The sequence below is a fragment of the Psittacula echo genome (assembly GCF_963264785.1).
Source record: "Psittacula echo genome assembly, chromosome: 4".
Classification (NCBI taxonomy): Eukaryota; Metazoa; Chordata; class Aves; order Psittaciformes; family Psittacidae; genus Psittacula; species Psittacula echo.
Genome location: NC_137738.1, coordinates 19543910 through 19570577, shown reverse-complemented (window position 1 = coordinate 19570577; position 26668 = coordinate 19543910). Strand labels below are relative to the sequence as shown.

The following is a 26668-nucleotide window of genomic DNA, read 5'->3' as shown; positions in this document are numbered from 1 at the left end:
TGCTTGTACATATACATAATTCTCTAAGAATTTTAATTTTGAATTTTAACTAACCGAGGACTATTTAGTTGTTTCTTAAAGATGACAGCTGATCTTGGTGGGGGTTTTTTGTTTGTTTGTTTGTTTTTTAATAAAAGCAGCATGTAAATCATGTTACTGTGATTTCTTATTCCAAGGCCCATTCTGATTTCTGTTTTCCAATAAAATTACTTTCAGGTGCACGATACCAAAAGAGCATCTTTTCTGTCATAGTATAGCTAATTGCTGTCTTATTTATTCTTTCTCTCATTATATTTAGTTGTTGAACAGAATTTTAAATTAGGTTGCACTTACAGTTTTAGTTGGAAAAAATACTTGAAGTTATTATTATATGGCTGCTTTTCCATTTGTATTTACAAATTTCTAGTAGATGGATAATTGAACTATGGAGGAATATGGTGGTTTTCTTAAACTGCATCAGGTATTGGTATATACTGTGGCATTTTTAAGAAATAGCAACTGTTCTCAAGTGGATACATATTCTAGTGTTCTTTTCTGATGTGACTTCTAGTTCTTTAGCGTAGATAGTATTTCTAAAAATCTGTGATTTGCAGCTGATTACTGAATAGGTGTTGTCTTTTCTGTAAACAAGGCATGTAACCTCTGTTGAAAAATATCAGAAATTTCCAGTTATGGACTCTCCAGCTCCAACTCCTTCTGGAAAACTGAGCAAGTATAGATCCTGAGGAACTTCTAGGTATCACGAGAGGTCCTTGAAATAATCTGCTATAGACAATTCATTTTCTCTTGTGGAAAAATTGTCACGTAAAACTAACTTGTAACTTTGTCAGCAAAGTAGTTGTAGCTTGGCAGTTTGGGATCAGTTTCATTTGAACTTTGATTAGGCAGTCATTTTGTATTAATGTAGAGTGCTGTGCTTCCAGTTTCTATTTTTGAAAGCAGATGTTTTTGAAGATATTTTAGTACTAATCAGGCATCCACGTGGAAAGCTACAGCTTTCTGTTCTTCACCACATGAGATCTGATGAAAGCCTTTCAGTCTACTGTCGTTGAAGAGGTAACGAAGATAGTAGAAATTGTACTTTCTCAGCATCAGAATAGCAGCCTAAGATTTGTTTCCTTAAACTATGAAAATGAGTTCAGAATAGCAGAGGGATAGCTATGTACCTTTACTGAACCTGCACATCTTCCTAAACGTGATACTGTCAGTATGCTCTGCCTTTGTCAGGATTCAAGTGCATAGGGACTGCTTTGCATTTGCCTAGCAATAGCATGTTTTGCTAACACAGCATGTTAAAAATAAAGTTGCTCTTTCTTGCTTCTAGCCATGTTTTCTTTTTCCTTGTGCTTGTTAGCAGAAGTAAGAGAATGAATAAGGAAAAAGAAAGTAGAATTATGCTCAAGTGAGAAGACAATACAAATATGACCTACAATAGTCCTAACTTCCTATTTGCAGAATATCTTAAAGATATCATTTGCTTGGGGATATTAACAAAAAGGAGGAAAAAAAAATAGTTGCAGGAAATATCCATCAGTGTAAGATCTGATACTGCTTCCTAAAAATAGGTGATGAAAAAGACATCTATTGCTAGGATAAAATACCTTTTACAGTATTGAAAGAAGTCTGGTAGGCAGCTAATGCAGAAAGTCATAAACATGAATCTAGAAGCTGGTGACACATTATTAACGGGCAAATACAGCTACCACTCTCCATTGACCAATGCCTCCTGTAATCTTTAGCATGTATTAAAGCCTGAGAATCTGGCATTGGAGTGCATTTGACAGACAAGCCTATTCCTTGGAGTCTTTGTGACTGTAACACTTCTTTAAAAAATCATTACTTTTCTGCTACTTAATTTTGATGTGAAAAGTAATCTGAAAATTCTTGAGATTAGTGCCATGTCTCCAACATGGAGAACTGCTGCAGATTTTCAGACTGACGCAGTTATTCTTGCGGCATTGCAAATCAGTATCATTGTGAAATCCAGACTGTGCAAAGCATCTTTAAATTTACCAGAGAACAGTTTTATGTTTCTAAAACTACTTTTTTGAGGGAGTGTGGAGAAAGGAAGAGATTTCAGGTTTCATGAGCAGGAATAAGAGAAAGAAGCTCTAAAATCAGGAAGCAGTAATTTTTTCATACATCATGATGAGCTCTCTGGGGTCCTCTGGAAAAGGAGAGCAAATAGCAGGGACTGAAAAGCTCTTGATGTCAGCCATGGCATACTTCTTTTGGATTTATGTTAGCCACTTTGCTGTTTGCAGAATAACAGGCTGCTTTAGTATTGTGTAATGTTTATGAAGATTTTATTAGTACTGTTTCATTTCAGAAGGACTGACTGAGCTCTTTTTCAGAAATAATATTAAAAAACAGGTTTTGTCTAGAAGGTTCAGTCTGATTAAGCAAGATATAAATGGAAAACCTTTCAATTTGCAAGCAAAATGGCTAATATCAGAGTACTCATATTAATTGATTCTTGGCACGAAGTTCTTCACACAGTATACTCCTAACTATATTCTTTCTTTGCGAATTTCTGTTCTTCCCTGAGTTCCATTTTTTTGCAGCATTGCATTGCTTGCCCTCTTCAAACTGTTTTCTGTACACAAGTGAACAACTCCTAAATAATTAATGAAATTGAATAAAGGAATGTCTGTACAGAACCAGCCAAAGCTATGACTAGCCAGCGCCCTGTCTGTCAGTAGTGGCCAAGAGTGCAAGATGGAGAAAACGGGGCAAACTGTTCTCAAAAGTTCTAAAAATACTCAAAAAAACCCCTTTCCTAGATTTGAAATGAATGTAGGCTTCCTGACTTTGTCATACATTGCCAGCATGAATTTGGGCAAGTGGCTTAATTTTCTTCATACACATCTTTTCCCTATCTCAAAGGCAGTTGGATACCCTTACAAAGCGGTTATGAAAGTGTAGCTAACAGCACTCAGTGTATTTGCAAATAATGAAAAGATTGCTCAACAGTAAGCATCAACTTTACCTTTAGACATATAACATAGAGCGTTTTTCACTCTAAACGGTGTACAGTGCAATATAAAGCAGCTTGAAATAATCCAGTTGAGCATATTACAGAAGCTTGGATTTCATCTGTCACCTCTGCCCCCATGGTCTCTTAAGGGGAACTGATTTATTTGTCTTTGATTTTTAAAAGTTCTTTCAAGGATGCAAATTTAAATCTACTAATTAAAGCAGCACCACAATGAGAACTTGGTTTGGTGGTGATTTAATAAAGCAGAATTTGACTCTGGACAGAGTAGGCAAAGCAGAAGTAGCACGGCTGTTAATGTAAATGTCTGCAAAATATAAAAAATGAGTCTTCTTCCTAAAATTAAATACGAGATATTAAAAGCTTGCAATTGAAAGCTGAGCTTCTGTAATCACACTGTTTCCCCCAGATGCAGTTGACATGTTCTAATGTAGCCTGGGGAGCTTGGAAATGAAGGAATAGCCAGGAAGCCAGACCAGTGTTGCAGTCAAGGTTGAATTACGTTCTGTACCAGGGGTGATTGTAGACTGAAGTCCCAGAGTGTGTTGAAGAGGTCACAAATTAATTAGCAAGGGAGTATGCTGATGGAATTGAGTACATGGGTTTCATATCAGAGTATCTGTGGTGCTAATGTGTTCTTAGTCATTGCTGAATTTGGCAGGGAGAAGATAGGGCATAATCAGGAATGCTCTTGAGTCTTTGTGAAATCTAGTGCATGAGATTTGCAGAAGGCTTGCCTTTATGAAACAAGATTTAAGAATCAAATGTTGATTTTCTGTGGAGTATCAGTGCATTTAGCATGCAAGTCTACAAATTAATTTCTGAGTTAAAATCTTGGAGAAAACATGCACCAGCTGGGGAAAAAAGCGCAAACATTAGGCTGTGGATTGATATCATCACTTGAATACCTTCATTTTGCTCCTGGGAATTTTAATGTATTAATGTTTACAGAAATCTTGGACAAGTAAGAGAGATAAATGCTCCTTAAAGTTCGCTTTTAAAATATCTACTGCAGCCCATTTTTTTTTATTTAAATAAATACGTAGAACATCTTTTTTTGTGTGTAAGCAGTGTTTCTAGAGGTAATCCAACCCATAGGATGAATAAAAGTAATGGTTCTTTCACATATATGGGAAAAAAAACACCAAATAATTATTTTCCTTCCATTTTGACCTGCACTAAATACTTCTTTTGTTGAAGTTTTTATTTAGGCATAAAAATGGATCTGGTGTCATATTTGTCACTATGGTCCTACAATATGATTATGAGAATAAAATCCATACTTCAGAAGAGCAGCCTCTGAAGTAGTTTGCCTCAGAGATATTTTAATGTACAGACAATTCGGCAGCATTAAAACATTTTAAATAAGGAAGAACAGTGGAAAGTCAGCCACAGAGTATTACCTCTTGGATTTACTCTTGCTGTTTCTAAGCAAAACACATTTAATAGGGAAAATTTTACTGCCATTTTTTTTTTTAATTAGATGTATTTCTGCTTTTCCAGCAAGATCAGATTTACCTTTGGAGAGTTTCCTGGTAAAAGCTTCCATTTGACGTTCATATATTGGAAAACTTGCAGACTTTAATTAGAAATAGCCAGTGCAATGGGTGACAGGTTTCTTTACATGAAGACTGAAGGAAAATGTAATGCTCTCTTTTTCATCTGTATTACTATTTGCTGTTGGTCTGAATCTTTCATATATTAGCTCCAGAGGAAGCTTATAATTCTCTTTTTTCAAATATAAGGGGTTTATTTTTATTTCTTGTGTGGAATAGGTGGAACCGTTGTAAAGGAAGATGTCTGAGTTACTGGATATGATTTTTTTCTGTGCATATCTGAGTTGCCCACTGTGGTCAGTAGAGGCAAGTATTTCAAGAGAGTGATTGAAGCACTTTATATTGCAGTAATTTCTCTCTTCATGTAGGCACTCTGAATCTTTTTCCAGAGGTGTCTGCCTCTGTCCACTTACACTTGTGCACAAATAGATGCTTGCAGTTAGACATTGTTGGCACAACTCTTTTAGGAAACTGTGCTACTGATTATTCCCACAAATTTATACAGCTTGAAAAAATTTAGCGAAGGTGAAATGACATCAGTCTTGCTTCTGCAACTCTCTTTCTCTCCTGTTTAATTTATATCTCTTTCAAGTGTGATGAACTGATTCATGTGAGATAGCAAGGTGGTGCCACTTATCACACTTCTTTTTTTTTTTTTTTTCCCCTTTCACTACTGAAAAATGTAGAAGTAGTTTCTGGTTTAGAAGAAAATTCTGTAATGGCCCCTCTCATATGGAAGATGAGCATTTCTGTTGTCTTTGTGTTATGGGTTGGAAAGAGAGGATAAAGTACAGCGGTTTTGTTGATTGCTTGAGATGGAAACAATGGATTAGTTACAAATTTCCTTCTGTTAAATAGATAATCAAATTTGCTGTAGCAATGATTAGTCTAAATAAATAACAGAAGACTTCAAAGTGTCTTTACAGAAAGAAAGAAGCTTGTTCCCTATTGATAATGATTAAATAGAATAGAAATCGATGTGCAGGGAAAGAAGTTTTTTGGCAGATGCAATATAATAGAACACCTCCCTCTGGTGGTAGACATTACAGAGTTTAGTTTGCTGCATCACACACTGAAGTGGAAGCTTCATGGTGGGGGATGCCTCTCCAACTGCTCCTGGAGAGCTAGTAGAACTGTTTTTAAAGAGAATTAAGTTGCATACAGGGTTTCCTACCACTGTAGCTGTTTGATTATGAAGGGGGAGGTTCGGCTGCTTGACCCAGTTTATTCTGAGGTTGTCAGTTAATTAAATTTTTCTGCTAGCCTCCCATCTTGCTGCTGGGATAAGCTGCATTTTATTATTTTTGCTGGGCTGTAAGGATGGGCTCTATGGATGTTTGTGCTTTAAGCAGGGAAGCAGAACTGTGTGCATGAAACAGCTGATAGCTTCTAGCAGTCATTTGGCTCTTTCTGCAAATGTGTTCAGTTTATTCGTATTTACCTGTTTGATCTGAATTTTACATGCCAGTCTTCAGTTAGGTTTCCAAATGTCTGTAATTACTTGTACTTGAAACACAGCTGTCTAACTGGAGGAGAGAGGTTATTGTCAACTGTTTATCTTGTAGTTTATTAATGCAAAGAAACAGATAGTTTCTAAGATTTTATTTCAGAGCTTTTCAGGGATGGGTTCCATCTGTCAATCTATAGAACATGAGCCCCTGAAGAGGCTACGTAATTGTTATTTTTAGCTCTGTCTAGGTATAACAAAGAATGCTTGAAAAAATACTTTCAAATGCTACTTGAAAGCATATTTTAGTTTCTTGCTCTTCATGGCCATTGCATTTTGGAAAGTGTAACAAACTAGCTGAATGTGTGAGAATAACATTTTTCATCCTTCTTTTCCTTTTTGTTTAGTAAGCATTTTAGGATTATTTTTCCTGTTGTTCTTTCACATCATAACGAGAACATCCTCTTCTCCCCACAGGTTGAAAACTCAAAATAGTTTTTGTTTCTTTCATATGTCATTAATAGAGGAACCTGTGAAACCTTGAAAGTCTTCTCTAAGGCTGTAGATGAAAAGCGAAAAAGCTAGGGCCTTTCCATGAATCGGAGTTCTAATCCTGTGGCCATCACACTGTTAAACTCCCAGAAAGAAAACTTGGAGCATAGAAGACTGGCCACAGAATCTGTTTTCATGTGCAGGATCCCAGCATTTCCAGCATTTAATTAATGTATTGTTCAAAGTTGGCATGTTGCTGCTTTGATTTGGGGTTTTATGCTTTGCTAGTGAAAACTCTTCTTTAAGGGATTCCAGAGCTATTACGCCCAATAACAATAATTTGCAATCCAGAGCTCTGGAAACAGCACTGGCAAAAGACTAGTTTTCTTATCTCCAATAGCTTACAGTGGTAGCCAAGAAGTCTAATCATTTCAAATCACAAATCATGAATGTAACAAGCAAAAGAATTACCTTCATCTCATGGGGTTTTTTTTGTTTGTTGCACTTTATTTCCGTGTTGAGACATAAACATGAGTATGTGTTGTAGCCAGTTTCAGCAGAGATCCCACAACACTGACAGGCAGAAGGATCATTTCATCATCACAAGAGATGCTGTAAGTTCATGTGTATTTGTGGTATAAGTGAGTTGAGGAGCGCCTTTATCTGTCTTTTCCAGGGAAGTGGGGGGCAGGAATGTATCATTTTCAGGAGAGCAGGTTTTCCTTTATTTATTTTTTTTTTTCCTAAACTTCATTTAATGTAAAGAAACCAGAGAAGCATCTAAATACTGAAATAGTATTTGTACGAAAAAAACATAAGAAAATCAATAGGCTTTAGATATGCACTCACTAGATGACTTATTTTTGCAGCCATTTTATACTGATTTTAAATTTTGAGATGTGCTCCAGCTATTTTCTTTGGGATGAATTGGCTAATAATGAAAATGTGTGTTGTCATTGACTTGAATTCAACATTTCTACTACCTTCTTGTAGAAAACAATTTTAATAAATAGAAGTAAAATAAGTTGGTTTTATTAACTCAAAACTTCAGCGTGTTCGTTGCTCAGAGATAGGACTAAGCAATGTTTGTTTTATGTAGGCAGTTCTTTGATATCTGTGTGTATTCATAGTTTGTCCCTAAAAGACTGGAAAAGAAATACATATATTGCAGGCTTGTTGAAAATAAACAAGTGGTGCTTAAGTTGGGGTTGGCCATGTTGTGCCATAGCTGGAATTTAATGTAACACAGTGGCTTGCAGCACCTGCACCTAATGTTTGACCTTTTGGATTTATAAATCTGCATCAACTTTCCTTTCCTTGGACCTTGAATGTCTGCAGTTTTTTGTTGTCAGGTTGAACACTGCTTTTGCATTTCAGTACAATTACAGAATAGGATGGAGGGGGTGGTAAGTGGGAAACTACAGCTACTCCCTTAAGCTCCTGGACTCCTTTGGGAAGTCAGTAAAATGTGAAGCTTGAAGCTAAGGCACAAAGGTGTCAGATGTGTTTCCAGTGGGCTTTTTCGCTTGTGTGATTAAAACATGACCTGGCTCTTTTCATGTTACTATAGATTATTGCAATCACAAGTTGCTTATATGAACTCCAAGCATTGCAAAGTTTTTTGCCCCCACAACAGGACTATCAGACTTGGAGTTTCCTCTCCACACTTTACCTACTGCATATGAAAGGCAGGTATTTATTACAACATGAATAAATACCAGTAGGATTGAGAAGAGTGAGAAGAAGCTCACCCCACATACTTAACCTCACCATTCATTGTGTTGGTGGTAAAACTGAAATAGTGATAAAATACTAAATATTCCTCACTGACACATGTTTCAAAGGGTGGGTTGTCCGTGGGGAAGTGATGCCAGGAAATGGGAGTGTCTCATAAGAAGGACATGGAACTGTTGGAACAAGTCCAGAGGAGGGCCACGAGGATGATCAGGGGTTCTGGAGCACCTCCCTTACGGAGACAGGCTGAGAAAGTTGGGGCTGTTCAGCCTGGAGAAGAGAAGGCTGCGTGGAGACCTCATATCAGCCTTCCAGTATCTGAAGGGGGGCTATAGGGATGCTGGGGATGGACTATTCCTGAGGGACTGTAGTGACAGGACAAGGGGTAACGGGTTCAAACTTAAACAGGGGAAGTTTAGATTGGATATAAGGAAGAAATTCTTTACTGAGAGGGTGGTGAGGCACTGGAACAGGCTGCCCAGGGAAGTTGTGAATGCTCCATCCTTGGCGGTGTTCAAGGCCACGTTGGATGAGGCCTTGGGTGGCATGGTTTAGTGTGGGGTGTCCCTGCCCATGGCAGGGGGGTTGGAACTTGATGATCTCAAGGTCCTTTCCAACCCTAACTGTTCTATGATTCTATGATTCTCCTTTCTCTTCCAGAATGGTTTCTAGCTCTACGTCTGGGCTGAGACTGGGGAAAAGAATCTGATAAATGAGTAATTCCAAGGAATGTTTTGGAAGTTTTGGTAATGACAGTTACTAACATGGCTCAACTGGAGATGAGGGAAAGGGCACTGATGAGGGGTTTGTGGGTTAGTATTAGGAAGACTTAATTTACCATCAAGGCCTTTTATCCCTTGCGAACATCCTGACAATTTATAGTATAGCCAAATATTGGGAGTGCTGCAACTATAAATGTGACTATTATTGACAGAAAATGAGGCAAATGTTCACTTTAATTGGAACCGCATAAATTAGATTGAAGGAATTAATTAAAAAATAACAGACGTGCGTTTTGAAATTGAAGGGTTCTCTCTAGGTATTGGAAAGGGCATGATAAGGTGACTTAAAAGATAGCTCCAGTGCAAGAAAGGCTAATTGAAACATTTCTTTTATTAAAGCAATATTAGTTCCTTTGTGCCTGGTGAATGAAGTGTCCAGAATAAATATGAATGGTAATTAAATTCTATCAGTTACAGTCTCATTTTCAAGATCTCTCATTTATTGCAAAAGCACCTCAAAGTTCACTTCATGAGTTTACTTCATGTGACTCGCTGCTGTTGCAAAGTGCTTGGTTTGTGGGTTGATAGATCAGATTCTTCTTATTAAAATGAATGTTTTTTCCCATTTAGGAGCATAGATTTTGATGTATCACCACTGTGAATTTAACTTGAAGTGGGATGTGTACTACTCTGGTTTCACAAAAGGATACTAGTACTAAAAGAACTCTGGAGACAAAGATACAGAAATTTAGGGGAGTGATAGAGCTGCGGGGTTTTTGTAGGTTGTGTGCTGCTCTTAGTCAATTTTAAATTTACATTTTTGAGTATTTGCTAGAATTTCATATTGTCTGGTTTTAAATGCTCATACTACAAGTTTTCCAAGTCATCTTTAGAAAATAAATTCTGTAAATTCCCCAGGTACTTTTTTTTAATCTCTCCTATATATAATTCTGTCTCCACTGTTGTGTTACCTTCAGCTCATGTTAAATGATTGTTCTCTGTAAGTGCCAAATGGATCCTTCAAATGACTGCAACCAGTTTATTTACAGACTCTACATGACTCTTCATCAGTTTACTTTTCCTGGTCTACTTTTCCTGGGTACTAGGGTTTCTTTTCTTGTTTCTCGCTGGAGTTGGTCACGTTATTGTTGCTGCCATCTTTTGCAGTGGCAGCATGTAACCAAGCTGCCCGCTTGGTTGGTGTTTCATTAGTAATCTGTTTTGGTAGATGTTATTCCTAATAAATTCTCACTCTATGTATCATTGAAAACCAAAATCTTTCTTGCAGTCATGATTAAGGACTGGTCACTTTGTTTTCCACAGTTTGTTCAAAGTTCATGCTTTCCCCTGGGGTTGGATTATTACCAGTATCGTTTAGCAACGATTCCAGGATCCATACAATCTCAATTAGTTGAATAATAAATTGTTCTAATTTCCTAGTTCCGCTGTCAGACACAGGTGCTGTATAGCTAGCTCCTCATTGGTTTTAGGTTTTGCAATGTAATAGTACCTTTATATAGTGCTTTCTCACAGTACATGGTCTGTAATGAATTCAAGTAAGAATGCTAACTGCAGACTTCAGGGATTCTATAACAGGAAATTTAAGCTGAATTGTTAAAATAGTAGTTTACTCTTCATAGTTTCAGTACTCTGGATCCTGTGATGACAGGCAGTATTATTCTTCTTCATGTTGGTGAGTTTTATGGAATAGTGAAATTCTAGTTGAAGTAATGTAAGCATTCTTTGTAAAGTAACAGTAAGAAATGTGACACAAGGGTTTTTAAAATGTTATTTACAGGGATTTTCAGACCTTGCTCCTGGTCAGTACTTAAGTAGTTGCAGCAAGCAAATTGCTATTACCAGACAAATCAAGGAGTGTTTGTTTTGTGGGGAAGCTGCTCTTGGAGGATACTTTTGTGAAATCCTGAATTTCATCATCTACAACTATGTTGGAGGTTGTGGGATCACATGCTGTAAAAATGGCTTTTCTTTTCTCATGGCGGTCTTGTAAAGTGTTATATAACCTGGTTAATACAGTTACTGTAGATTATTCTTCTCGCTTTTATACAAAACTGCAATTCTCTTCCTTAAAGATTTCTGCAGATGTACTTATTAATGACCTGGATCTCAAGTTGAATGTCATCTATAATAATATTATGCTCATTGTCTTGCTAGTCTTTGTTTATTAGTTATTCATGAATTTTCATGCTAAATAATAGTCAAAATCTGGTAGTTAAATCTGGAGCTTCCTGTGTCATTTTGGGGGTGAATCATTTTATAGAGCCCGGAGAAAGAAGACCTAGAGTGGAATCGCACCTTTAAGCAAGAGGCGCCTGATTTTTGAGAGAAAAACACAATGTCGTCAGACTTCCTGGAAAAAAAAAACCAACCAAAAAACCAAAAAACAAAACCCCAACAAGCAAAAAAACAACAAGCAAACAGAAAACCACCCCTCCACCCCCCAGAAAAACCCAGAAGACTTGATTATGTTAAAACATCCCAGTAATTTTACCAATATGACAATCTTCTTGTATAACTTGATCCTAATTCCTGAATGATAAATGCATGTAACTGCAGATGTGTTCTCACTGTCTGTTTACCTCCTTTGTAGGTCCATCTTTTTATTTTTTTTATTTCATTTACCCTTTTTCTAGTACTTTTTTATGCTTATTTGAAAGTTCAGTATGTCACATACATATACAGTATTATTTGAAACTTATTAATAATGTGTTGCCATGTAAAAAATATAGCAATCATGAAGAATAAGCCTAAAAATCTCTTGAAGTTTTCTTCAGGGGAAAAAAAAAAATGAAAAAGTTGTATTTATGAATAAATAAATAGACCTGTACCATATGGTCTAACAATTCTAAATAAATTTCAGTTATATAGAAAAATCATCTTTCTAATATTTTTGCTGGTTTGATAATCTTTTCTGTACTTTGTGCTTAAATGTGAAAGTGATGAGACCTGATACCTCACACAGTAATATACTGCAACAGTTATTTCGTTTTCTTCAGTCTGATTTTCAATTCATTCACCTATTGTTGCCTTTATTATTTTGGATGTGTTAAGAAATATCTTTTCATATATGTGTATATGTTATATAGTGTTTATTTATAAATATTATTTTGTACAGTACTTACCTCTGATTCCATTTTATGACTTCGGTTTTCGTCTTCTAATACAAATGCCTGTGCAAATCCTATGGTGCGTTCCCCTCAGGGCAGGAGATCTGTGTTTATTCTTTAAGTGGGCTAGTGCATCTTTCTGTGTATTTGAAAAGGGGGGGGGGGGGGGGGGGAATCTTCTGTTCTTAAGTGGTGTTTTATTGCCAGTCTGTTGTTGGAGCTTTAGATTGCATTCAGATAGCTACTTAAAGGAAAGGTTTTATCTATTTCATACTAATTCATTGTGCAAAAATGTAGTTGTATATGAGTGACACTTGAAATGCTTTCAGTAAGCTATGAACCAGAAAAGTCCACTGGAGAGTTCTCAATAAATAAGTAAATAAAATATTTGCGACTTGCAGAACTATTCCATGCTCATATAGGAACAGTTTTTCCAGGCACATGATAAAAAAAAATAAAATGATGCAGTAACTTAGTGTAAACATTTCACTGTAGCAGTTTGAATGTCTTATTTGTGTTACTTTCCATTGAGTACTTTCAGAATGCAATTTCTCTTAAGTATGGATATTTTCTGATCAGACTAGAGTAAGGTGAAAGTCTATTGTGTGCTCTGGGATACTAATGGACTAGTAGACATTTGCTGTAACACTAATACATTTATGCTCTGTAGAAGAACAAGATGCTCTGGTAATAGAAACCGTGCATATTGTGCATTCAGTGCATGTGAGAAGTAAACACTATCCAAATAACTTTTTTGCTAGTTCACTCTGCCAAGTTATGGGAGCTATAGGACTGAAGAATAAAGAAGTGGTGTAATATTGCCTATCAACCCAAATGATTACTTTGAAGACTCTAGTTTTCTCCTTTTAACATGCTGTTTACTCTGATGCTTCTTGGAACATCCATAATTTATTTGAATGAACACATTTCTTAATAATGAAGACATATGTTGTATACCAGAGAATAGGAAGTATGTATAACCTTGACTCTTAAAATAAGCCAAAAGGAGAGCTTGTGTTAAGGCCCTTTGGGAGTTTTATAAATTTTATAATTTTTTACGGCATAGCATGAACGCAAAAAAGCTCTGGCTTACTATTGAGTCATTTCATTGTAATATTCTGACATGCCTGTCATTGTTAGAGTAAAATGCTTTATGACATGGTGATATTGCTCATATTCACTTTTACCTCAAGTTTCAAGTGACTGTAGTCACAGAAGTTACCAGAAGCTGAAGGGTTGTTCCTTGCCTTTAGTTACATACCCCTTACAGTTAAGAAAAAGCTGAGAACTCAGTATTTCCTTAGGGTTTTTTTTTTTTTTTTTGGTTGGTTGGTTGGTTGTTTTTTGTGTCACAGAATTTAAAGTATTTTAGGTGGTGGAGCAGGTTGGATGTTTTAAATATTTCTTAGTTTGATCTTGATGTAATGGGCAAAATCCATCATATTGGGCAGATGGGCTCTTTCTGGTTGCTTCCTATAACCTGGTAACAATAACCAGAGAAATACGCTAGTTCTAGTCCTGTGCAGAAGACATGATTTCATGTAGCACCTCTGGTTTTATGGGTTAGAATCAGAAGCTGTAAACGCAGTGCCTTTCATTATAATGTTATTTTATGAATAAAAATTAACAGAAGATTGCCTTGCAAAAGAACTTGTCTTTGGAAGCCTGGAAACAAATCTGGCTTCTTGCCTGCCTTTTAGTGTAAACTCTTTTAGTTCGTTGTATACCTAGAATATGAAATGTTTCTGTCATGTCTATTCATGCGCATGGTCATTGTTTAGTTTACAAAGAAATCCTAAGCAACAAAAGAAAAACAACACACTTCATATTAACATGTAGTGCATGAGAGCCATGCTTGAGATTTTCTGCTGCTGCTCAGCTGGTTGAGATGCTGGATGCAGCTCCAAAACTCAACAAAAGGATTTTGGATCTAGAAGACTGGCAGCTTCTCTACTATGCAGTAATAGTTTACTCTATGTATTTCCTATATATTATTGACAGATCTTTCCTTCTGTTATTCCCCCATGCAGGAAATGGCTAATTTACACATCTAATTTTGGTGCTGGCTTTGCCTTGTAATTAACACCAGAATATCTTGCACTTTAAAAACAAAAACAACCACCACAACCACAAAAAAACCCGCCAAAACTGAAGGCAGTGGGGAAAAGGAGAGGGTGTTGAGAAGAAAAAGAAAACATACTTCCTAACAAATGGAGAAAGTTTGTTTCCAGTAAACCTGGATACCAGTTGAAGTTCCTGTAAAAAGTTACAATGCTGAGTTTCGTTAGCTAGAAAAGAGGAACGTGGATTTGGTGGACTTGCAGTTAGTTATTGTGCATTTTGGCACAAATTTTACCAGCATAGTGAAGTCTCAATAAAAATAATAATAATTAAAAGAAGTGTCTCACATGCATTTCTTGATACATAGAAACTTCTGGAAATGGTGATTAATATCTTGCCAACTCTTGTTCTGTTTTTTCCTATTGAGACTATTAAGAGACGTCATTGTTCTGTCACCAGAATTACATTCTGATTTTAATCAGAATAAAGCCACCCCTTCAGAACTTGCCAAGGTCCTGTCTGTATTGTGTGTGTGTGTTTTTGTTTTGCTTTATTTAAGAGTTAAAGCATAACTAGATTTCTTAACGCACAGCTTTCCTGTAATTGTTGCCAGCTTTTATTGGGGGGGGGGAGAGGGGGAGAGATCAAATGAGTCTGCAAGTTGTTTGTGTTAACAAGAGTCCTGGTTAGCAAAAGCCAAATGCCATCCACCAATATGCAGAGGAAATATAATACAGCTGATCCAGTATGTCGTTGAGTCTGGTTTTGTCCTAGGTGAATACTGGACCATGAATTATGAAGCAATGTTTTAGAAATCTGTTGATAATTTAGGTCAAGTTTGTTATATAAACTATGTTACTGAATAGGTCCTGTACTGCTGTTGACACCACATTACTGAGGCAACTGTTAGTAATTTGCTGTAGTGTAAGTAAGTAGTATAACTTCAGTTATGGTTAATATGTCTCTGGTGCTTGAGGTCAGCAATCTAAACACTTTCCTCACATACTTAAGTCTGCAGTGAAAAAGTGGTTAAAAAGTGAGATCCGGGCGATGTTCTCAGGTTCCGCACAACTGAACAGACTATGACTTTTGTGAAAGTTAGTTGATTTGTAGTCTAAAAGCAAGTTCTGACCACGAGGTTCTGGATTCATGAAGGCAAATAGCATTTAACTGTCTTGGTGGATGTTGCTGCTGTGTGACGGCTCTGAAGTGTTTCACTAGTAATCATGTTGGGAAATGCTGTCACTGAATGACCGTTTTTGACATGCTGCCTTTGAAGTTGGAGAATTTATCAATTTATTTAGGTTGCAAAAGTGAATAGTTTTTCAGAACAAAATCAAAACCCAGCCCACTTCGGTCAACATGCTCTTAAACTTGCAGCTTTGGGAGACACCGTGTAGTACTGGTACTTACCATAGGGTTGTGAAAGGACTGTCAGGACTTTAATTATATAGGCCACTTTGTAAAAATGTTTTGCATTTCCATGTAAATGCCCTTTGGCATGTACGGAGACTGGAGTGCGCAAGTGCAGCTTGAATGAAGTATTTGCAGCTGTCCCAGCTGACTGAAAATTTTTAACTTTGCTGATTTTTAAAGGATTCCATAGTATCTATTGCTGTTCTGTAACTCTACACTTTCTAATGCATTTTATAGATTACTCACAGTGTATAATATTGAGCATAACCATTATTTTTGCTCTGTTCCTTGAAGATGGAGTTGCTCCAACTTCTGATACGTGCACACAATACAGCTGTTCTTCTGAGCACTGCCTTGAATGCAATCTTATGTAAAACCACTTAAAATCTTTTTAGCCACCTTCTATTAGCAAGCGACCTGCACAATTGTAATTTGTATTCTGTACTGGTGGTTTATAGACTGCTAGAGACTGGTGGTTCCCAAAATGCCTCCAGTTGTGAGCTCCCCTTCTGTCAGGACTGTGGCCTTGGTACAGGCATGAAGAGTTGGGTGGTGGATATCTTCTGGGATGGTGGCTCCACTTATAATTGCTGTAGCTGTCTGACTGTGGCTGGTGCAGAATCCCAAGTGCTTGAAGCTTTCTTGGTTGCACAAATGTAGTAATAATATCCAGGAGCCCAGCTTGGTTGAAACTTTGTTGATAACTAGTGAGTCCCGAGTAGGACATCTTCCTGTGTCCAGTAACTCACCCTGGCAAAAAGCATCCTACCACCTCTTCAGCACTGTGTTGTGGAGTTGGATTATTTCCTGTTGCTGCAACCTTCCTTCTCCTCCTGGCTTTGAGCTTGTTCCCCTCCAAGCTTCTGGCTGACACTTCACAGCAAAAGTTACAGCTTAATTTCTCTGGCAAATAACTTAAATCCTTAATCAACTTTTAGGGACTGTTTGGCTGCAGTGCTTCCAATCTCAGTGAGTCATGTTGGTGACCCATGTTTCTAACATGTCATTATCTGTAAATATTTATGGACTCCTCTGTTTTCCTGCCTGTCATGACATAATAATGAGCAACCGAATTCATGTATGTGTTTGTGTAATGGTTAAATTCTGACTTCGTATGCCATTTTTAGGGAAAAAAAAAAAAAGTGTTTAGGAACTTGAAGAGGTGATGATGTCTGTCATCTTCATCTGTCTTTTTAAAAGGAAGAGGTGCCTTTGCATTGTGAGAGTAACTGGATGTTAAGCAGACCAAAATCCACTTGGTTGGGATGGGTGTTCCCGGGGGGCATCCAGCGGCAGAGCTGTGCCAGACTGAAATCAGTAGTGTAGCTGGTAGGAACTGAGACTAATGCTGTAGTAATCAGGTATCAGGACTGTGTGTTTGGGGAAAACAGCCCTCAAGGGAGGATTTGCATTTAAAAAGAAAAGAATATATCCCCTCAGACCTGAGTCTGCTTTGGAGGCAAGATAAGCCTGAGGATGGCAGCTGTCAGGGTTGTGGAATTTGGACTACTGGTGCAGTTTAGAGACCTAGTGTGAGTTGGCACTTGCTGGAAAAAAAGAAAAAGAACTTTGAAACCAGATCATTTGTAAATAGTTTTAATGTATTGTAGTGATTTACTTCCCATGTTTAATTCCATGGTCATAGATCAATAAGCAGCTTTTGAATGCCAGTGTTGGAGTAAGTGATGAGAAGAAGAAGGAGAACACCATCACCAAACCCCCACGGAACAAGTGATGCAAAGGCAACCCCTCGCCAGCTCCCCTATGCCAACCCAGAACCATAGCTGTCTGTAGCAGCTGTGCTGAAACTGTTACTGGTGTGGTTTTATATAACATCAGGGAGAAGGATTGTGTTAAGAGAAGCATAACGTTTCCTTATACATGTATTTCATGCCTTAGTTCTTTCCTCATTGGATGTTTGCTCCTTTATGTATGTGTTTTGTGTGAACTGTTTTTAAAATGATGCCATGTGCTGTATACTGATGTATGCAGTGGCAAGCTTTGGATGTTCTTGAATGGCTGGGGAAACGACGTTTTTGTAGTTCTGAAAACACTTGTTGTTCTTAACAAATAATTTTTTAAAGATATTTTAAATTTGAAGACTGCTTAAACTTGAAGACTGGTCTTTGTGTTGTATGAGATACACGAATGATCACAATGATGATACCTCTGGCAGTGTTTTGTGATTATTTTTGTTATGCTGGGGTGTTTTTTGCAATAAAGTTGGATAGTGAGATTGAGCAAGTGGAATGATGTATGAAATCTTGGTTTTGACAGATTTCCAGAAGAAACAGCCGGATGATGACTCTACTCCCAGCACAAGCAACAGCCAGTCAGATTTGTTCTCTGGAGAAACAAACAGTGACAACAGCAATACCTCTCTAACCACGCAGGCCGCTAACTCCAACCAGCAACTTTTGACAGAACTGAATGTAACTTCACTGAGCAAAGAGGAATGTAAGTGCATGACTCCTGAGTGACAGCAAAGGAGACATGAACATTTTGCCTTGTTCTCAGGCTTATGTTTCACTGACTCACTTTGGAAGTCAATGACCTGTCTTCTGGGGCAAGGGGAAAGGTTGGATGTTACTCACAAATTAGACATTCATGGCTTTAACCAAAGAACAAATTAAAAGGGATTATGGGATTTTCTAACTGACTTTATAACTGTTTCAACTGCAGTATACAATTTCATTATGATTTGAGGCACTCTCATTTTGAGAAACTCCTTCACACATTGCCGGTAAATAAATACATATATTCTAGGATAAACACCAGTATCTTACAAAATTTGACTTTAAAACCTAATGGTTTTAAACCATTGCAGTTGCACAAAGCACTGGCTTTAATGTGTATTTGTCCACACTGCTGTTAGGTTGTTTGCATAAAACTTGAGTTTCATGTGGCAATCTGTCTCTTCTTTCATGACCCACCTTTCTTCTTTATTTAACTGTCAGGCAAAAATTCTCCCTGAAGGTAAGATGAGATACCAAAGATTAGCAAAACACAGTGAGATAAAGTTGTAATTTAGATTGTTCTAAACCTCTGTGTAAATTCATTCAGTGTCTAATATACTCAGTTTTAAAATTTGTATTCTATGACTTAAGCTTAAATGTGTAATTTATAATTTCATTTTCCTCCAACTGTGGCTTTATTTTAGAAGGTGCTCTGTGGAAACAGTCCCTCTCGAGCTGAGTTTACTTTACAGCATGGCTGGTAAATATACATCACAAGAAAAACAGGCTTTTATTTTATTAGGAAATTTGAGAGAGCTACTCCAGTTCCTCAACATTGAGTCAACTGCTGGAAGTAACAATGCTGACAAAGCCCTAGGGCTGAAAAATCTTTGATATACTATACTTGTGTTAACTATCTGCATAGATGGTTTTGCCATGTTGCTGAAGTATTTATTCTCTTTTCAGGTATGTAGATTTGCATATATGTTTTTTTACTCCTGCAGATTGGCTGTGGACAAATCACAGATTGTCATTTTGGGGATTGTGGTAGTTTATTAGACTAAGGAAAATAATATTTTTGTTACTGCTTTCTATCTGCATGTGAGAATATTGTCAGAAATATAGCAAGGTTCAAATGTGACTGTTCCGATACCAGCTCATGTAATAAGAGTAAACTTGCCATGTAACTCTTGTCTCTCAATCGCATACACAGTTGCTGCTGACCACCCATCATCTCTTCCTTCTGTTCAGTGTTCCTCCGGGGGAAATCTGTAGTTTGCTGTAAAAACAAAGCTTTAAAACTACCTTCCTAGAAATTCAGCAAAACCTTATGCTTCAGCAACACATTTGGGCTCCACAGGGCAGGGAGCTTTAGCACCTCTGTTGGCTTATTAGCCAGGATCGACTTTCTGGTGTTACAGGGTGCTTCTCCAGTGCCTGTGGATTGGGTTTTCTGAAAGTTTGTTCAGTTAGAAATTCAGTTGTGTTACAACAAAGTGTTTCTGTTGTGGCTAAGAAGGACTTGAGCGTAAGTGGGAAGGTGATTACTGGAATGGGAAAGAAATTAAATGGTGTCCTTCATCCTGAATTGTTGCAAGCTTATGAACATACACTGAAGGGGATGGATAATAGGCAGCACAGCCTGCAGAGCATTTGAAAAAATTACCTATAAAAAAAATTCTTTATGACTTCCTGCTGGGGTGATTTTAAGTAAAATACAGTGAAGAGATTTATTTACACCTTGAGCTCTCTGTCTTCTCTCACGTCCCCGCTACCTCTTTAATGAAGCTTAATATCATTTATCAGAAATAATTATACACAGATGGAGCTTTTCTGATGGATAATGGCCTTAGCATGGAAGGTTCTTTCCAGTAGTGAAGAATACCCAAACTTCAAATGTCTTTTTGATTTTAATTTGAGGGTGTCTTTTTCTGTGCAATATTTATTTATTATGCATCAAGTTCTATAAAGCATGCACTGTTCTTATTGCAGCTGTGTTCCTCAAAGATTACTAATTTGCAGTGCCATGCAATAATGTACAGCTATGTGCTGTTCTGAATGGCACTGTGGTAATTCACCAGTAATCAATGTATGGGATCATTATGGTAATTCCTATGAAGGCGTGGAAAGAATGGAGTACTCAGGAAGGATTCTCACGGTGCATTCCACTCCCCTCTCTTCTCTCTAAAGCTTTTGAGAACAGTCTCATGTCAAAGATTTTGCTATAGTACTGGAGTCCATAGGGTGCACAGATTGGACAGAATTGCAGCAAGTCATTTAAGCAATTAACAAATTCCATTCATGTTACGATAACTGAATAGAACTGTAGAAATCTTATGTGGTAAGATTCATATTCTGTGTGAAAGAAAGTAAGGGGATTTTTGTACTTTTTTTTAAGTAGCCATTTCCTTTTTTAACACACAATGGGTGATATAGGAGAAAAGTTCCTTGGACTGAATTTTGCAGGAGTTCAGTTCAACAATATGCAAGTATTTCTGCCTGGTTTTGTTACTGTTTTGATTTTCTGAGACAGTTGCATTTGCATTCCCAAGTGTCTTATATACACAACCAGGTTGTAGTAACTTTCCATCTCCTGCCACCCTCAATTATGAACAGTCATCTACCCCAGTGGCTGCCTTACTGATTAGCATCTTGTCCCCTGGTAGACGAATTACCTAGCTGGAGGTAATTCTCAGTCTTAGAATCAACAAAAATGTGTTAAATATTTATGCCCAGAGACAGTGATACAAGCTTCAGGACTTACAGACTTATTTTATTTTTTCCTCCTTCACATATGTTTTCTTTTTATGAAGTATTATTTATCATCAATTAAAAAAAAATGCTGTTGCAGTCGGGGGGGGGAATGTTCTGTGATTTATTTTTTCTATTATTTTTTTTCTTTCCTGCCCCACATATGCTTCTTAGTTGCCTTTTACTATCCAGAACCTTCAGGTCTCACCAGTTGCAGTAAGTTTTCTGAAATAAACTTTTGTAGAGAATGTGCATATTGATACTGCCATAGCCTTACAAAGTCTAGATTTGCATGGATTTTAATGATCTGTTTCTTAACAGATGGTTAATTCTGTCTAACTCTTGTTTTTCAGATGCTTTATGTGCAGATAAGTTTCTCTGTTAAAGTTCTTGGATAGTTTTCCTCTATTCTAATTTTTCCCTTCCCTCACTTCCTGTATGTGGTCCTGATGGTAGTTAATTTCAGTGTCAGTCAGCATATAAGCTGTTCGTTCTGCCAAAGTTTTCCTTTTGTTATTGGGTGGACATGGTATTCGTTGATTTTTAACAGGCAGGAAAAAGGGATTTGACAGTGGCCCTCACTTCTCCCTCTCCCTACCTTCAGCCACCAGCAGTCTTATAAAAAAATCAACTTATTAAGGAAGGTTTCATGTATTTTGGTAAAGAAAAGGTCACACTGCATATAGAATAATTTTGCATAGTTTCAGGCCTTCATTGCTTTCTTTAGGGCTGTCACATTATTTTCCTGTCACTATATAAGTAGACCTAAAGCTAACACTGTACAGGTTTAAAACTAACTGTGGTGTTATGTGACAGGAGAAATGTCAATGTGAACAACTCTGACTCTGGCATCTGGCTCAGATTTGGTATTTCAGTAGTTCTTAGCTTCAGTTGACAAGATTTTATTTTAATTATGTGCTTAACACTTCCTGGCCTCCTTGAATTAGCAAGAACCGCAATTGAAAAAGGACAAAACGAGTATCTGGCATTTCCAGAACAGTTAAATGCATTTCCGCATTGAAGTTATTATGAGAAGGTGCACAAAAATCTGACATACTGCTGTAAATGTCAAAAAATGCACTAGAGATTTCAGCCCAGGTCACTGACCATACCTAATGGCTGTATGTGCTGAATTTTAAATGCCCAAATATGAATTTTCAAGACTTAATTTCTGTAACTTTTGACTAGCTGTTGTATACCCTCCACAACTTGAACTGTTGCATATCAAGCTGTGTTTAAAACATTACCAGTTTATTTCAAACATTTAGATTTGCAAGAATCTAAAGTTTGAAGAATGGTTTGAAATAGTGTGTTTTATTTAAGCATTTTCATGTGCTGCGAGCGCTGAAATACCCCGTTATGAAGTTATGTTGGTGAACTTACTATATGTAGAGAAAGAGTGTATCTCTGCCTCAGCCGTAGTACCAGGCTTTCATAAAAGGTGTCTGGCAGAAAGGTGATTGATTTTTATTTTTTTTTTCTACTGCACTTAATGAATGCTTATACTCTGAATTTCTTGGCTCATTGAAGCATGACTGTGTAAAAAGCCAAATAAGCCTATAGTAGTAGAAAAGTAATGATATTTTTTCCCATCTTTGGAATAAAAAAATTTGGTTTTTTTTTTAACATAACCTCACGAAAAATGAATAAGCAAAGTGCATCCTTTCTTTTCTTTTTGTTGAATGGCCTTCTCTCTTATACTATGCAAAAGGTTTTGTACTGATATGTAATAACTTCACAGTTTTTGCGTTTTGTCTGGATTTGTCAGCAGAGTCAGATGGCAGCTTCCCTGAGTATGCTCTGAAAATACTTCAGATTTTGAATTATTACTGTGATATCCTTAATTGTGTTTTGTGGCTTTGAAGTAAGGATATTGATCTTCCAAATGATAGTTGCTCTTGGATGCTATCCATTGTATACTTCACTAAATGCCCTGGCCTAGAGAATACAGTTGCTTATTGCAGTAGGAGTCAGTTTTGTACATCCTTTCTCCTTTTTTTTTTTCCTCTCTTTTTCTCCTTTTTTCCTCTTTTTTTTTTTTTTTTTTTCTTTTCCTTTTTTCTTTCTCCTAATTCTGACTATGGGGAACTCTCATATAGAATATGCACCTGGCTGTTTTTTAGTATTGCAGACATCTTTGGATTTCTATGCCACAGAATAAGAACTAACTATCTTCTCAGGCTTTTACTTTTATTATGTTAGGTAGTAGCAAAAGGTGGTTTATAACTTGAGGGATTTATTTTTAATTTCTTTTGGTCTTGCTTTCATTAGCTGCTATGTACAAATAGCCTTTTGTTACTCTTTTTAATGTTAACAGCAAGTCAGCTTTTCATTTGGATTATTATCAAACCTGGATTTCTCTTGAATATTCGTCACAAAATAAGTATTTTTCTTAGTATTGATGCAAACACTTTTTCTCTTGCAATTTGCGAGAATACTTTCAAATATAAAACCATATTGTGGGCTGTGGGCTGTTTGAGTCATCTTTTGAGAAATGCCACTAGAATTAGATGCCACTACAGAACATACAGGTAGTTAGAAATTTGAACAAAACAGTGTCTAGTGGAGTTGTCAGCTTTGTCATCTTTTATGGCATGAGGACCTTTCTGTAAATTTCAGTCTAATTCCTACAGCCTCAGTTTCATTTAAAGAACATTTCTGGCTCTTAACAACATCTTAAACAAAGATCTGCACATAGATTTATGAAATGAACACTTCTTTCACGTCTGTGGCATGATAATTTTGAAACATAATGAAGACCAGTGGAATGGTATCACCGTTAATTGTTCCCCCTGATTTATAGTCGCTTCACACTGCAGAGTAGACAGTGTATCCTGGAGTCCCATTTATTAAAGTGAAAGGACCCTATGGAACATGAAACAGAAACACAGTCACATAATAAAAATGTGGGTTAGAGCTGCACAGCTATCAAGGTTACATAAAAATTATTTATAAAAATATAAGTTAACTGCTGATTTCAAAAGCACATTTTTTAAACTTCAACTTACACCTATAAAGTAGGAAAGTGCCATCTCTGTTTTACAAATGAGGAAACTGAGGAAGAAGAGGTAACAGAGTGAGACAACAGCAGGGAAAAAAAGGGAATCTGAGTCCTGTTTCCATTTACTGTGCTACAGTTGTTAAACCTACCAGCCATTCAGCAGCAGCAAAGCAGTCCAGGTTTCACTTCCTCCTCTAAAAGCTACAAGTAAATAAATCCACAAAAGCAAATAATGGCAGGTTTGTGAAATGAGATTTTTAAAAGTATGTGTTTGTATGTGACATAATCCTCTTATCTGTTTAGTAATGACATCACTTAAATTGTCACGCAGCTTACCCATTTTGCAGCAAATAAGCAGTTTGCAAGTGCTGTGAAGTTCTTTTGCCTTTTTTTCCTTAAAGAAAGTATATTCTGTCTGTGCAGGCTGAATTTAGAGATTTATGTTCCCATTTGTTTATGTATTGGTGTTTGAAGTCAATGACTGTCTTCAAACTCAATTATGTAGATTAATTAGATTATGTCTCTACCTATTCAGGAAATGCATAACTAGATTACTGGTTTGGACAGTTTTCCGAAGGTGGGTTCTTCCATGCATTGAAATAGCCATGAAATTCTCCCTGTCTTGGCTACACCGCTGAAGTCCAAAGAAATTCAGCTCTTTCTTACTACCCTTTTCTGACCCATTGCATGCAGATAGTTGGTGTGCTTTTTCTGGGAGGGAATCATCCCAGTACCAAAAGCTCAAAACTGGTATTCAGGCATGCTTGTGTCACTGTGATCAAGTGTCACTGAGCTTCAGGCTCCCTCACTCATTTTTTCCTGTTTGTTCTTTATCTGACTTAGAGGGTTTGTTATCTGTAATTGTATCAAGAGTATTATTGTAATCTTAGGTTTTGTGCTCATCTACAAGCTTTGTTGCGCTCCATTCTGCATCTCTTCCGCTGCTCAGTAAGTACTTCCAAATGCTGTTCAAATACACCTGACACCCATGCTCTGGGTTCATACTTAGCACTTCCTTGAACAGCAGGAACAGGGAGGAGTTTACGCTGGTATTTCACTTTTTCCTGCTCAGTTCTGACTGAGTAGAGTCACTTTACGTTACCAAGACTTCAGAAAAAGAAATGAAAAGTTACCCTGCCTCAGGATATGTCCTACAGGGCAGGTGGTACTTGTTAATTGTTACTGACTTTCAGGTAGGGAGGGTGGACAGTGCAGAAAGGCATTCTAAATGTCAATTTAAACAGAGAGAAATTATAATAGCCTATAATAGTAACAATATTAACATTATATAGAAATATAAGTAATGTGTAAAATTCTACTACTTTAGCGGTTTAGCAGAGAAACTGGTTTGAACCTGTTTTTCCAAATTTTAGAGTACAGTTAACAGAAAGCCACAGAAAGCTAGGGATATCAAAATCCAAAACCATAGCAGCTGCAAGACCTTTTGTTTTAATATATGATAATGTTCTAGTTAAAGGATCTTTTTTGGCCTTCATTAATTCTGTGTTTGAATTTGCAAACTCAGCAGTTCTCACAGTTGTAATTTCTTCAGTAGGTTTTAGTGGTTTTGCATTTTTAATCTTCTCTTGGGATTACATTATTGCTGGGCAGTGGCTGCTTTTGTTTGGAAGAGGAGTTGCAAATGCCAGAAACCTTACACTGGAAAAAAATAGCAGAAGCTATTGTTTAATATGTTAATTAGATATAAAGTAGAAAGATATCTTTATTCTTCCATTTTAATCTCTTGTTTGTGCTGAGGAAAAACAGCAGTCTAGAGCCCCATGGGTTATGTTAGAAGTTAGACACGTATGGCCTTTCACTGTGTTCTGAAATGTTTTATGTACCACAGTTAAATTTGGAACACTTATTTTTGGGGGGAATGAAGGTGCAGATATATCCTGAATCATGCTAAATTATAAGCCTACCTTTTTGTGCAGCCAAGAAGGACTGGTGTTCTACTGTTACATGGCTTCCCTTTTTTTCATACAGAATTTTTTTTCAAAGCAATGAGAAATATACTGCCCTCCCTGTTTAAAATAATACAGAGATGCATGTGTTAGCCATTATGTATACCAAAAGATTCAACATAATGACTTCCATGTAGAATTGCACAGTCAAGCCCATACAACCTACTGTTGAATTATGCATGACATTTTTAATGGTAGAACAAAAACAGTAGCAGAAGGAAGGACATGCTGCCTTCGGTGGTTATTAGGCACTGGTGTATGTGCATGCAAGTCCCAAGATATTTTTTGTTGAAACTCTGATGCTGTGCTATGCAAATCAAAGCTATATGAAAGTAATATCTAATGAGGAAAACTAAATAAAAGAAAAACTCTGACATAGGGAAGTGCAGAATATGAACCAATTTATTGTGCTTTAGAGAGTGAGAAATAAATGTCTTGTATATACTTGAATGCTGAAAGTATCAGCTAGTGTAAACATTTACTGTACAGCAATTGCAAAGATCAGTGTTGATAGCCCACAGTGATGATGTCTGTCAGTGTCTAGTCAGTGAAAACCAAGAGAATGTAACTACAATTGTATAAGAAAAGCAGCTGGATCTTAAGAAGTAGCTGTTGTCTAAAGTCAATTCATTGAATTTCCATATGCTATTGTGTATTTTTAATATATTCTATATTCTGTTGTATATATTGTTTACTCAAATTCTTTATTGAGTAAATAATACTCAGTCTTTGAAAGTTGAGACTGACTGAACAGAGTTGCTGTGTAATTGTTGAATATCAAAAACGTTTCAACAGGATGCTTGGTAAGGGTTCTGTTGCACTATTGATTTTGTTCCCAGGTGCACCAAACCCTAGATTAGGCGTTTTCTGAGCCTTTTACTATAGTATTACTAACATAGATCAAAATGCTTTCATTTTTTTTATATTCTAGCCTAGAAAAAG

General features: G+C 36.8%; 1 protein-coding gene across 1 annotated transcript in view; it reads left to right on the top strand.

Annotated features, from left to right (window-relative positions):
- ZFAND3 (zinc finger AN1-type containing 3) overlaps positions 1-26668 on the top strand; it is a 136952-nt gene that overhangs the window by 71493 nt on the left and 38791 nt on the right. Inside the window, exon 4 of the mRNA XM_080617063.1 lies at positions 17829-18008. Coding sequence (XP_080473189.1) covers positions 17829-18008 — 180 coding nt within the window. The remainder of the gene's footprint in view (positions 1-17828; positions 18009-26668) is intronic.